The sequence below is a fragment of the Diabrotica virgifera genome, chromosome 4 (genome assembly GCF_917563875.1).
Source record: "Diabrotica virgifera virgifera chromosome 4, PGI_DIABVI_V3a".
NCBI lineage: Eukaryota > Metazoa > Arthropoda > Insecta > Coleoptera > Chrysomelidae > Diabrotica > Diabrotica virgifera.
Genome location: NC_065446.1, coordinates 104,733,337 through 104,747,405, shown reverse-complemented (window position 1 = coordinate 104,747,405; position 14,069 = coordinate 104,733,337). Strand labels below are relative to the sequence as shown.

The following is a 14,069-nucleotide window of genomic DNA, read 5'->3' as shown; positions in this document are numbered from 1 at the left end:
TATACGTGTTTGAAGATTACGTCGTATAAACGTCTTTTGTAGGTGCTTTTTAAATACGTAAGATTAATGACGTTAAAATAGGTGCGCCTAAAAACACTTTTTCATTTCAGGCAGCCTAAGTCTGAGAGTATGACGTCACAAAATTGGGAGGAGCTTAAAGACTTAATGCTTATGACTCCAAACAATTTCCATAAGAAGTGTTTCATTTATTGTTTAGGTGCTTTGTGTGGTAAAATAAGACTCTTTATTTAGATATTTAGTTGAAGAAACGTGTTAATTAAGAGATTAACATTAGTTTTTCTCAAGTGAGTAAGTCTAATACAATAATTTTCAAACTGTTTGAGGTTATGTTTTAATTTGTTTTGGTGTTTATTTTCTGTTAATGAACTAATTATGTGTTATCGAGTTTAATTAAATTAACAATAAATTATTTATTAGTTTATATGTTGTTTCAATTTTGACACAGTAAGTATAGGTATATAAAAAGTGAAAATTCTATACTTATAGGTATGTTGCATTAAGGGTATTGTGATTCTATACATTTTAGAGAGTCTTTGGTTTTACTTTTAGCCTATGGGCTAAATTTAAAACGGTTAAATGAAAAATTGCGATACCAACAATGCCCATACGAATAATTATTGTGTATCTTTAAAACCATAAAATGAAACATAATTCAAGAAATGACATAAAAACTATGTTTTTGATATCACGTATATTTAAAAGGTGATAAAAATGACGTCAATTAGGTGGGACATATTCACGTGATTTTCGACGTCGAAAAAACGCGATAAGCTGACGTGGTTTGGTGATAATTATGACGTTTTTTCAACGTTTTGTAAACGTTATTTGGTTGCCTGGGATACACCAGAGAGTCTTGACCTTTAAAACTATTTTCTCAAAACTTATTATTTTGACCTAGCACCTTATTTGACTGTATCCTTCAATTGTATGTCTGTATATTAAATATCTTTATATATGCTTCAATAATATCTATCTAATGTCCGTCTCACCTTGACTTTACAGTATAGAAAACATAGGCAATTTACGAGAGTTTTTAGCGCTGCGATGCCGATTTTATCAAAAAGAATTTGTAATCGAACATTAGAGAGATTAAATAATTAAACCCGTTTTAGAAAGGCAATCTACAATTTTAGGATTCATACGCGTAATAACTCTAGTATATCAAATACACTTAAACGCATTCTTCTTCTTGTAGTGCCTATCCGTTTCGGATGTTTGTGACCATCATGGCAATCTGTACTTTGCACACTGCTGCTCTAAAAATTTTTGTGGTTGTTGTGTTGAACCACGTACGTAGATTTTTTAGCCAGGATATCCGTCGCCTTCCTGGTCCTCGCTTTCCTTCCACTTTTCCTTGCAAAATTAAACGCATAAGAATCCTAAAATTGTAGATTATCTTTCTAAAACAGTTTTAATTTAATCTCTCTAATGTTCGATTAGAACTTCTTTTTGATAAAATCGGCATCACCGCGCTAAAAACTCTCGTAAGGACTGCATTGTCTATGTTTCCTATACTGTAAACTGTAAAGGTGGGACGGACTATAGACTTCAGTATAACTTACATAGATTGAAAATGAAAATAATATTGAGATTCAATTGATTAAAGCTTTTATTCACCAGAACGAATACATTAAAAAAATAAAATTAGCATATAGAATATAATTAAATAAACCAAGGTACGGAGATAATGTACATAAATAAGATTATTAGCATATATAGAATATAATTAAATAAACCAAGGTACGGAGGTAAGTGCCCAGCACAAACTTGGAGAAGATCCATCATGGACGAGATAAGAAGTCAAGGAAAGTCTTGGAATGAGGTGAAGGCCCTAGCGCAAAATAGAACCCGATGGCGCGTTTTCACTGAAGCTCTATGCTCCACTTAGGAGTTCAAGAACATTATATATATATATATATATATATATATATATATATATATATATATATATATATATATATATATATATATATATATATATATACGGAGGTAAGTACATAAAATAAGATTTTGATTAGGCTACATACAACAATTAAACTAGTCATCATCGGAAGTTAGTCGGTCTTTCTCTTCTAGGAAATTTGCTATATTTTTATTAATTGTATTCTAATGTATTAAAGTACAATGCATTCTGTAATCACAGAAATAGCTATTTGTATAACAAGGGAGGAAAGTGCTCCTTTTCCTCCCGAGAATGAAGTTTACTGCCCGACGCGTAGCGGAGGGCAGTAATCATTCAACGGAGGAAAAGGCACTTTACGCCCATGTTATACATATGGTTTTTCCACCTTCCTCAAATACCAAGTCATTTTTTCATTTTTACTTAATTTATTTATGTAACTAACCAACAAAATTTATTAGAACTAAAACTAACAAGTAGGTACAATATAACTGTCAACTGTCAAATATAAGTCAAATTATTAATGTAAACATTGTTAAATCAGAATACAATTTACTGCTTTTTACCATTCTGCAAAATACAGAGTGTTTTTAAATAAACGTTAAAATGTATAGATACTTACGTAATAGAAAATAGATATTGTACAGGGCGTCAATAAGTTATATTTCATGAATGAAATACCACGACGTCACTTTTACTTTTCCTCCCTAGGGAGGAAAAGTACAACTTTGCTCCCTACAATCAGGTCCGGAAAAGTATACTTTCGGTAGAGGTAGGTGGAAAATATAGTTTCTCGTACCTACCTGTAAAGAGATTGGAAATGAAAACCGTATTGAGATTGAATTGATTAAAGCTTTTATTCGCCAGAACGAATACAATAAAAAAATAAAATTAGCATATATAGAATATAATTAAATAAACCAACGTACGGAGGTAATGTACATAAATAAAATTTTGATTAGACTACATACAACAGTTATTAAACTAGTCATCATCAGAAGTTACGAAAAGGTCTTTCTCTTCTAGGAATTTGCACTATATTTTTATTAATTGTATTCTAATGTATTAACTTACAATGCATTCTGTATCACAGAAAATATATTTTCTCATACCTACTTGTAAAGAGATTGGAAATGAAAACTGTATTGAGATTGAATTGATTAAAGCTTTTATTCACTGGAACGAATACATTAAAAAAATAAAATTAGCATATATAGAATATAATTAAATAAAACAAGGTACAGAGGTAATGTACATAAATAAAATTTTGATTAGACTACATACAACAGTTATTAAACTAGTCATCATCGGAAGTTACGAAAAGGTCTTTCCTTCTAGGAATTTGCACTATATTTTTATTAATTGTATTCTAATGTATTAACTTACAATGCATTCTGTATCACAGAAAATATATTTTCTCATACCTACTTGTAAAGAGATTGGAAATGAAAACCGTATTGAGATTGAATTGATTAAAGCTTTTATTCACTGGAACGAATACATTAAAAAAATAAAATTAGCATATATAGAATATAATTAAATAAAACAAGGTATGGAGGTAATGTACATAAATAGGATTTTGATTAGACTACATACAACAGTTATTAAACTAGTCATCATCGGAAGTTACGAAAAGGTCTTTCTCTTCTACGAAATTTGCTATATTTTTAATAATTGCATTCTAATGTATTAACGTACAATGCATTCTGTAATCACAGAAAATATAGTTTCTCGTGCCTACCTGTAAAGAGATTGGAAATGAAAACCGTATTGAGATTGAATTGATTAAAGCTTTTATTCACTGGAACGAATACATTAAAAAAATAAAATTAGCATATATAGAATGTAATTAAATAAAACAAGGTATGGAGGTAATGTACATAAATAGGATTTTGATTAGACTACATACAACAGTTATTAAACTAGTCATCATCGGAAGTTACGAAAAGGTCTTTCTCTTCTACGAAATTTGCTATATTTTTATTAATTGCATTCTAATGTATTAACGTACAATGCATTCTGTAATCACAGAAAATATAGTTTCTCGTGCCTACCTGTAAAGAGATTGGAAATGAAAACCGTATTGAGATTGAATTGATTAAAGCTTTTATTCACTGGAACGAATACATTAAAAAAATAAAATTAGCATATATAGAATATAATTAAATAAAACAAGGTACGGAGATGTACATAAATAAAATTTTGATTAGACTACATACACCAGTTATTAAACTAGTCATCATCGGAAAGTACAAAAAGGTCTTTCTCTTCTAGGGAATTTGCACTATATTTTTATTAATTGTATTCCAATGTATTAACTAACAATGCATTCTGTATCACAGAAAATATATTTTCTCATACCTACTTGTAAAGAGATTGGAAATGAAAACCGTATTGAGATTGAATTGATTAAAGCTTTTATTCACTGGAACGAATACATTAAAAAAATAAAATTAGCATATATAGAATATAATTAAATAAAACAAGGTACGGAGGTAATGTACATAAATAGGATTTTGATTAGACTACATACACCAGTTATTTAACTAGTCATCATCATCGTCATCATCAGATGGTACAAAAAGGTCGTTCTCCTCTAGGAAATTGGCTATATTTTTACTAATTGCAGCTCCTATAAGCAAGCCTGATGTAACTGTAACGAATATTTTGAAGACTCCAAAAGAGGTTCGATGGGGCTCCTGCAATACTACTCCGTGTTTATTTGTTACGGCATATCGGACAACGTTACTATTTATGCTAGGCGGGATTGTTAATTTTGGTATTGTCCTATAAAGCACTCCCAGTCTCCATAACATTTTGGTAAAATTAACTAACGTTAACCGCACAAATAATTTGATAAAAATAGGTCAATTTTGACCTCTTGAGTAACGTGAAGTTAGGAACCCAACCACAACATTTTAAACGTCATATTTAAGGTTTATTGGTTAGGTGCAGATATTGGACAGAGGCGGGGAAAAACAATTAGGGGAGTTCTTTTAGTAATATAAATTTGTAACGATAATCCACTTATTTTAAAGTCGACTTTACATTACATGATTTACCAGTTGGATGATACAAATTGGTTATATATTATCATTAAAATATGGTCACATTCACAGTGTCTTTCAAACAATTATGGGATATATCAGATTTTTATCATTCTATCATTCAAAAAAAGATAATGAAAAAAAAAATAAATAAAAACAAAATAATAAAAAAAATAAATAAATTTAAAAAAAAACACAACGAAAGGAAATAATTCCAAACAGAAAAAGAAATCGTTGAATAATTAGATATATAAGTATCATTCAAAGGGCTCTACTACACAATTGCTCGAAATGATATAGTGTAGTTTACCTCCGAGGTCCAGAATTGGTCTTCAATTTTTTTTATTTAGCTTAAATGCTTCGACAACTAAGGTCATACAGTTGATTTCGCAATCAGATTATAGTGTGATGTGTGTGTGTTAAGGACCTAAATGTCTTGTTACTTAGTAAAGTCAACTTCATTGTCTTTACAAAGATACGCTAATTGTATTTGAACGTCTGTTGTCCCTCAATTAAGCGCTTCCTATCTTTAACTTTAAGTAAAACAAAATCTGAATTGGCATCAATCCATAAAAATCAAATAGGGTGCAGCTAGAGCTCATTTCACGTCTGGCAGCCTGTTTCAACCAAATGCTCCACCCCAGATTTAGGACTTCATTAATTGTCAGGCGAAAAATCACGTGTTTTTGAAAATAATCAACAAAAAATAGATTTCTTCTCAAGACCTATTTTACCTGTACCTAGAAGCATGATAATATAAATAACATGTTATTTATAGTATCATGCCTAAGCCGAAGCCAGAAATAATTAAGAAATGGTATCAGTTTTTATTATAATAGTTAGTAATTATTACTATTAATAGTATTAATTAATAAAAAATACTATCGGAAAATAATCAGATAGTTAAAGTGTAGAGCCGTTGATGACAAAATATCGTAGATGGACTATTACTACAGAAAAAGATTTTTTTTAACAATTTATTGTGGCATTACATAACAGTCTTAAATGAGAGCACCTCTGGAGTACCTCCGTCTATGGCAGATGGCAAAATTCAAATTGTTATCAATTTCACTCTTATTCTTCCTACGTTACTGATTGAATGTATTCCTAGATCGCCTATACAACCACATACTATAGTTTGTTTCATAGCCTCCCTAGGCTCATTTTACTCTTTTTAAAATATTTTACTCCCCTTTTAAATCACAAATGACAAAACAGTTATTTGTCAAACATTGAAAGACAATGTTAACTCAATAGTTTGAAATATTTTTAATTAAATAAAAATAACTCACGTTACCCACTGCTAAATTTATTAATTATTGTATTGTACCCTCGGAGATCCGTGGAAAAAATTTACACCCAAAATAACAAAATTCAGTTTGGCAACACTGTGCGAATGTTGATAGTAACATATCCTTTTTAAGATAAGCACAACTATAATTTAGTCCAAACAAATTAATATATTTTTTTGCCAACAAAAATGAGATTTTTCAACCAAATAATGTTTCAAATATGATGTGCAAAATAATTTTTAATTGGGTTCTGCTAATGGGCTTGCTTTTTTTGTCATTAAAGTAAAAAAAACTAAATTTTACTCATTAAATCAATGTTGTCCGGATATCGTCTTAATTATTTTAACTGTACTAATATCCGTTGAGTAATTCTGAATGATGAATAGGTCGTTATAAAACATTTTATCTGTAGCGGCTTCTGGAATATCTTAAAAATATCGAATTTCATTGATAAAATGCGCATATTCCACCGATCTTCGCTTCGACAATAATTATAAAATGATTGTCATTGTGGAGCTCAAGAACAACTGGCGGTTATACACACCTTTTTTCAACACATTAACAGTTTCAGAACATCTTTCTCTTTGAAATTTTTTTATAAATAGGCCCTCTATTTGACAGCTCGGCAGTGTTGCCACATCTAGTTTAAGAATAGAAAGTTTTTTATATTTGCGAGTTTTTGTTCTTAAACTTTATTTCACATTTATTTATTTATTTCACGTTTCTTTATAATCTCTACTGAAAAGACTTTTCATGTTTTCATGGATCGAAAATTGTAGATGTTCTGTTACCCCTCTGGGGTTCTGCACCCCTTGGAAAATAATCGAATGCGAATGTCGAAAATAGTATAGTTCAAACGACGCATGTCATTGCGGATACACGTGTTTTGCTTCCGAATAGTAGAAGGGATTGTTATGCATTTTCGCATGTGCGTTTGCGCATTACGTTTCCGTGGCTAAAAACGACAAAAACGGGTCTTTCTGTTGCTTGTCTTTTCAGACAACGTTTTTCCGCCTTGTGCGGTGTTTACGTCGCAAAGACTCGCGAAAAATCCAAAATGCGTTTTACAATTTATAAAATTTAGTCATGTGCTCCAGTTCTTCAAATTAATCATCATTTACATTTATTTGTACATCAACATAAGATCGGTTTTGTTATACAAGAAATTATTTTTTATACCATCTTTCAAATGAAATTTTAAAAAATCAAAAAGTATTTTCTAAAGTTTTGGAAGGATTACATTTTTTTATCAGTATGGAAGACCCGAAGGATAACCGTATCCTCTACAAATTGGTACTTACTGGAGGTAAATATATCGATTTCATTCATTTTTTAAAGCAATAAAATGAACACGTTTTTGCTACTTACATCCATTTTTGCACCCCTGTGGCTACACTTTTTTCTAAATTTAATGACAATTTAAGCTCGGTATCAATTTTTGAAGAATTTTCTCAACTCTCTTTTTATGTCCAATTTTCAATATGACAAAAAATTTTGTAAATTACATAATACACTTGTAATTTACCTTTAAAATATGAACAGGGCAAATTTTTACTTTTCTTGTTATGCCCTTAACGATTTTCCTTTTTTATGTTGGTACAGATTCTAAATAAACAGTATGTTTATATGGAATTAGCCACAGATTAGTTGTAATGACAATAACAATGGCTAATTCCCATATAAATATAACATTTAAATTGCCACAAAAAACAGATATTATTTTATTGAAAATATCTAGTATTTTTGTGTATAAACTGAATTTAAAAGGGGGATATAATTAATAAAGATACTTAATTGTATTGATGGATAGTCTGCTTTGTTGACATTTTTTTCTTTGTGTTTTACTGTTTTATATTATGACTAGTGGACACAGTACAACAGTAGACATGAATTTCATAATATACTTGTTACTCTCTTTGCTTTAAATATTTGATGTATTTTCTGGAAAGCTGCTCCATACTTGTGAGTCAGGATAGCAGCTCTATTTGTTTATTAGATAGGAACCACAGTCATGAGGTTACTTTCATATAATAATAGGAATGAATATAGACAATATTTGTTGATCATAGTTTATTTTCTTTGTACAGTCCGTCTAATATACTTACCATTGCACATCATTATCTACGTCAGAGATTTAAGTTGATATAGTTGCCAAAGTATAAAAAATCCTGAATCCATTTTAAACCAAATGGGTCACATAATTATTGCAAAAGTGGAGTGCACAACAAAACAAATTAATATTCAATGTAAGTAAATAAAAACAAATAGACAACAAGAATTCAGTTTTAATCTTACGTTAAAGTAAATAATCAAAATAATAAAAACAAATACTTACAGTAAAGAATAAAAACAAATCTGAAGTGTCAATACCACAACTGTCAAATAAATGTTACCAATTTATGCCAAAATATCACCTTTGTTCGATTACAGTTACAGTGTGTTCTGAACAAATGTGCTTCATAAAAACGCTTTATAATTCATTTATACAAATTAAATGAAACATAATATTGTGTATTTCTGTAAGTTAACATTAATAGAAATCTTCAAATATTATTTCTACTCGTATATAATAAAATATGTCTAGCGGCTGTAATTCCAGTGTACTCAGCAAAATGATTCTAAAAAAGAAACACCTACCGCCTAAATATTTCGTGTTGCTATCATGTGACGTCACGGGCTATGACGCAGATGACGTGCAACAGTAAGTATATTAGACGGAGTATAGTAGGTTTATATCACATGTCTTTCAGATTTCTTTTGGGAAAGGTACCTATATTATTTTTGATCTTATGATTTTGTCATACATGTTTCTGCTTATTTTTGTAGCTTTTTTAATCTCCCTAGTAAATACAAGAACACATATCTTCAAATAAAAAAATACTTTTCTGTAGAAACATACCTAATATCATTTAAGCAAATAGAAGGAACAATGTTTGTTGATTTTTTCACCTGTTTTTACATTTTTATTTAGTATAGTAAATATTAAAGACTTAAAGGTAGCTTAAGGCCTTTATTTTGAATATAGAGAATTTGAATTGGTCATTAAAAGAATGATTATGATCTAGAAGGTGAGGTGTGTATCTAGAACCTAGAATCAGTTTTTTTGGTATTGAAAGTCCTTTTGTGTTGTGCTGTACATTTGCTAAAGGTTTTACCAGTTTGACCAATGTAAGTACATACACCACTGTGTAAGTCCTTTTTCTTTTGGTTTTTTTGTTCTTAATATATTTGCTTCAGTTGTTGTTTGTTCTGAAAGCTGGTGATATTCCTATCTTTTTTATGTGTTTAACTATTTTAGATGATATCTTGCCTGTATGCTTCTTTTCTTGAGCATTTTTCAGTGTGTCACAAATGATAGAAAAAAAGGTAAGTCCGTGATAATATACATTTTAGTGACATGACATTTTAGTTAAATCTGACAGTTGTCACATTTTATTTGCAATTTGGCATAAAATCAAATCAATTGTGTTTATTGCATTTGTAAAATGGAATTTTCTTTGATTTGTATAGTCTTATAAATTGAACAGATTATATTCGTAGATATATTATATAATTAGTAAATAATTTTTTTTTCGATTATAGCGCCATCTATTGACAACTAGAATAAATGTTATAAATGTCACTGACGAAATGTAATCACCGACGTGCGTTTTTCTGTCACATGCAATTTAATGCGTAATGCGAAAGAAAAATCAAAAAACTGTGACGCACTGAAAGATCCTCATGAGAAAAAGCATATATGTAATCGAGCAGAAGGTACTAGGTTTTTTCTCTGGTGGTAGAAAGACTAATTTCAGGACTTTTTTATGGAGTTTTTTATTCAAAATTTTGTTTATTGTTTGTTCCCATTGTTTACTGCTATTTGTTTAACGCTATTCAATTCTATCTTGAAGTTATGATTTGACATGGGAATTTCTATTAATCTATGTAACATACTATGGTAGGCTGCCAATTTATGTTGTGTAGGATGGGATGATGAATTGTGTATAGTTGTGTCAGTATTAGTAGGTTTATCAAATACAGAGAACTCATGTTTGTTTTCAAGTCTGATAATTTTTAAATCTGAAAAATCTATGAATTGATTCTGTTCTGTTTCTAGTGTGGCTACAGATTATTCACTCTGGAAAGCCACGAAAAAGCTCAAACGGCCCCAACAGCATAACCCACCAATCAAAGATGAGGCAAACACCTGGGCTAGGAACGACAAAGAAAAAGCTGATCTTTTTGGCAAGCACCTTCAAAAAGTATTTACGCCATACCCTTCTACAGTATCTACAGAGGAAGAAACAGAACTAACCAGATTCCTAACAGCACCGTTTCAAATGGATCTGCCCCACACGAAATTTACAGTCAACCAAGTAAAACAAACAATAATAGATGAAATCAACATCAAAAAAGCCCCTGGATTTGACCTAATCTCTGGCAAGATTCTAAAAGAAGTCTCGGATAAGTGCATAAAACTAATCACCTTTATATTTAATGCAATTCTGCGTCTAAAGTACTTCCCTAGTTCATGGAAAGTGGCACAAATCCTAATGATCCTTAAACCAGGAAAAAGACCGGAAAATGCATCTTCATACCGGCCTATAAGCCTTTTGCCTATGATTAGCAAAGTCTTTGAAAAAATGTACGTAAAAAGGTTGAAAACGATAATAGACGAAAATAAAATAATTCCAGAACACCAATTCGGTTTCCGAGACAAGCACGGAACCGTAGAACAAGTGCATAGGCTAGTCAACCAAATAAACGAGGATTTTAACTCCAAAAGATACTGTTCTGCTGCTTTCCTTGACATATCTCAGGCTTTTGACAAGGTATGGCACATAGGGCTACAAATAAAATTAAAGAAGCTCCTACCCTATCCTCACTTCCAGCTCTTAAAATCCTACATAGAAAATAGACACTTCCTTGTGAAGCACGGTACCGAGCACACCAAGATATATCCCATTCACTCAGGCATCCCACAAGGCAGCGTTCTCGGCCCAATTCTGTATCTTTTATACACAGCGGACATTCCAACATCTAGTACAACTACAGTTGCAACGTATGCAGACGACACTGCTATCCTGGCATCCCACACAGATCCAACAACAGCATCAAGGAATCTTCAATCAAACCTAAATAGAATTCAGCAATGGATGAAAGTATGGCGCATCAAATCTAATGGAACTAAATCATTACATGTAACATTCACGCTACGCAGAGAAACATGCCCCCCTGTATATATTGATAATTGTCTAATTCCTCAATCCGAGGACGCCAAATATCTTGGCATGCACTTGGACCGCCGCCTTACTTGGAAAAAACATATTTTTACAAAACGAAAACAGCTTGGACTTAAATTGAGAAATATGTATTGGCTCATTGGACGCAATTCCAAGCTATCTCTGGATAACAAAATTTTACTCTACAAGTCCATCCTCAAGCCCATATGGACTTATGGGATTCAGCTATGGGGCACTGCTAGCGTCTCCAATACAAACATCTTACAGAGATTTCAAAACAAGGTGCTGCGTTCCATAGTCAATGCGCCATACTATGTATCCAACGAGGTGATTCAACACGACATCCCCCTAGAATCCGTGAAAGAAGCCATACAACGTTTTAGTGTTAAATACTTTGAACGAGTGTTAGTGCATCCTAATGCGTTTGCCAGACAATTAAATGTGCGGGACGTCTTTGAAGTGCGTAGACTAAAACGGCAACTGCCGTCCGACTTAACCAACTGAACGTAATCAAAAGTGTATTCAGACTGATAAAATTTTAGTTTTAGAATTGTAAAGAGGTTACTCACTGGAGTAACTCTCTACATGTCTATATTTTTTACCATAACAAATGCTTAATGCCCAATGGGCAGATTGTTGTACTCAATGGAGTTAATAAAAAAAAAAAAAAAGTTTCTAGTGTAAATTCGTTTTGAGGAGTGAATTAACGTAAGATAAAGATTGGTCAAGTTGCTTGTTAATTCCTGTAAATGGTAACCAATATAATATGAACCATGTATCTCCACCAATATAAAAACTAATTGAATACAGGGGAATGTAGGATGTCAAATTCTATATTATTTAATCTCTTAATTCGATTCTGAATTATATACCTTAAGATAAACAATAAACATCTACAATATCTTCTTTTTTATACTGGGTCTTTGTGTCGTCTTTGAGCCATCTGGTCTTGCTGTGATGTAAACCTTGGATTATTGGTTTTTAATTGTATATACTTGGGGAACACTTTGTTTTGCAAACACACGTTTAGAAACTCTGTAGGTATTTTGTGTCCCAACATCCTTTGTTTCGCAACTCTGTTTTTAACAATTTTTTCTGTTTTCTCTCTTTTCTCTGTATGAACCTATGTATGAATAAAATATTTAAAGCATTTCTCTACGATCAATAAAAACTTTTATTATTTTTAGTTAACTATTACACCTTTCTTATCTTTTAGGTCCATGTGGAGGCAAAACAACAGGCCAGGCAAGACTGTGTACCTTCTTCGAAAATCTAGGATGGAAGGTGAGCATTTCTTGGCAATTTATTTGTATTAGTGTTTTGAACACCCTCTGTTTAGGGTGTAACAACATTTTTTGCCATTATATCCTTGTTACAGGTTTTCCGAGTACCTGAAACAGCTTCAGTCCTTCTGGGGTATGTTTTATACCTAATTTTTTGGTTCATTATAATAACAAATTGAACATTTGCTCTTTATTGTTTATATTATAAACTGAAAAAGATTTATACCTAAAATATGGAAGACAGATGCAGATTATAAAGATAACAAAGCAAAGCTCTAAAGATATTTGTACGAGATAAGGGGAGGTATGGTATGAAATTAACGTTTCAAGCAAATTTTTGTCAATTTATTTTTTTAAATTATGTTAAAATTATTTTATTTTTAAATTAAATAAACATATTCAGTACAATTCAAAGAATATTAAAAAAAATTACCAATGCAAAATATTGAAAAATAAGCCAATGGTAAAAAATTTTTGCTGACACTCCAAAGTTTGGAGTTGACATCAGAACTCGTCATTGAATCATGTGAAACAAACAATTCAAAAAAAATTATTAGCTTATGAGTTTTTTGAGGTAACGCTGTCGAGTTTTTTAGTTTTAACAATTCTCAAGTTTTTGGTATCACTCAGAAGTAAAAAATAGGATGAAAATCAATATGTTTATTATTGTTAAACAAAAAATAGGTAAGCAGAAAACAAAAAATATCTCGACAGCGTTACCTCATGAAATGTCGAAAGAAAATCTATGCAAAATTTCAGGTAGATCAGTCGAGTAGTTTTTTAGTTACAATGTCCACCACCTTTGAAAAAAGCAGTTTTGAGAAAAACGCGTTTAAAGTTTTAACAACTTTTATTTTCAATTTATTTTTTGTCCGGCAAATCGTAAAGTGACGCACACCGGAATATGTTTTTGAATCGAGGAGTAATTTACAAAAGAGAAGGGGAACGGCTGTTAAACGTTTCTCACTACGCTCGAGCGTGCTGGCGCGAAGCTGTAGGGTACAAAGATAGGGACAAAGAATATATACTCTCCTAGAAGAGTACTGCCCTGTACCGTTTTAGCATAGGATTTTGTGTTCCTACTGAGTAGGTGCATATGACCTGACAACGACTACGGAGCTTGCGGATCTCCTCACCACCGCGGCCGCAACATCCCTCGTCAACAAGCTTGCTTCTAAAATATGGAAGAGTGGGAGCAACTTTTTTTAGATGCTTGATACTTATTACGTGACAAATAAACGTGACCATCTGTTCCATAAAAACTTCTTTTAGGTAGTGATATTCAACATGCTGTATTTTCG

The 14,069-nt window shown here is 31.4% G+C and overlaps 2 protein-coding genes across 3 annotated transcripts in view; one reads left to right on the top strand and one right to left on the bottom strand.

The window, feature by feature from the left end:
• Positions 1 to 4,315: 4,315 nt before the first annotated feature.
• On the bottom strand, positions 4,316 to 4,858 carry LOC114328127 (essential MCU regulator, mitochondrial). The gene has a single exon (XM_028276905.2). The coding sequence runs from the start codon at positions 4,735 to 4,737 to the stop codon at positions 4,468 to 4,470; it is 270 nt and encodes an 89-aa protein (XP_028132706.1). The 5' UTR covers positions 4,738 to 4,858; the 3' UTR covers positions 4,316 to 4,467.
• Positions 4,859 to 7,220: 2,362 nt separating this feature from the next.
• LOC114328131 (TRPL translocation defect protein 14) overlaps positions 7,221 to 14,069 on the top strand; it is a 220,050-nt gene continuing 213,201 nt past the window's right edge. Inside the window, exons 1-3 of one of the 2 annotated variants that reach the window (XM_028276908.2) lie at positions 7,221 to 7,566; positions 12,702 to 12,769; positions 12,864 to 12,901. In XM_028276908.2, coding sequence (XP_028132709.1) covers positions 7,515 to 7,566; positions 12,702 to 12,769; positions 12,864 to 12,901 — 158 coding nt within the window. In that variant the 5' untranslated portion in view covers positions 7,221 to 7,514. The remainder of the gene's footprint in view (positions 7,567 to 12,701; positions 12,770 to 12,863; positions 12,902 to 14,069) is intronic. The other variant, XM_028276909.2, reaches the window with a different exon arrangement.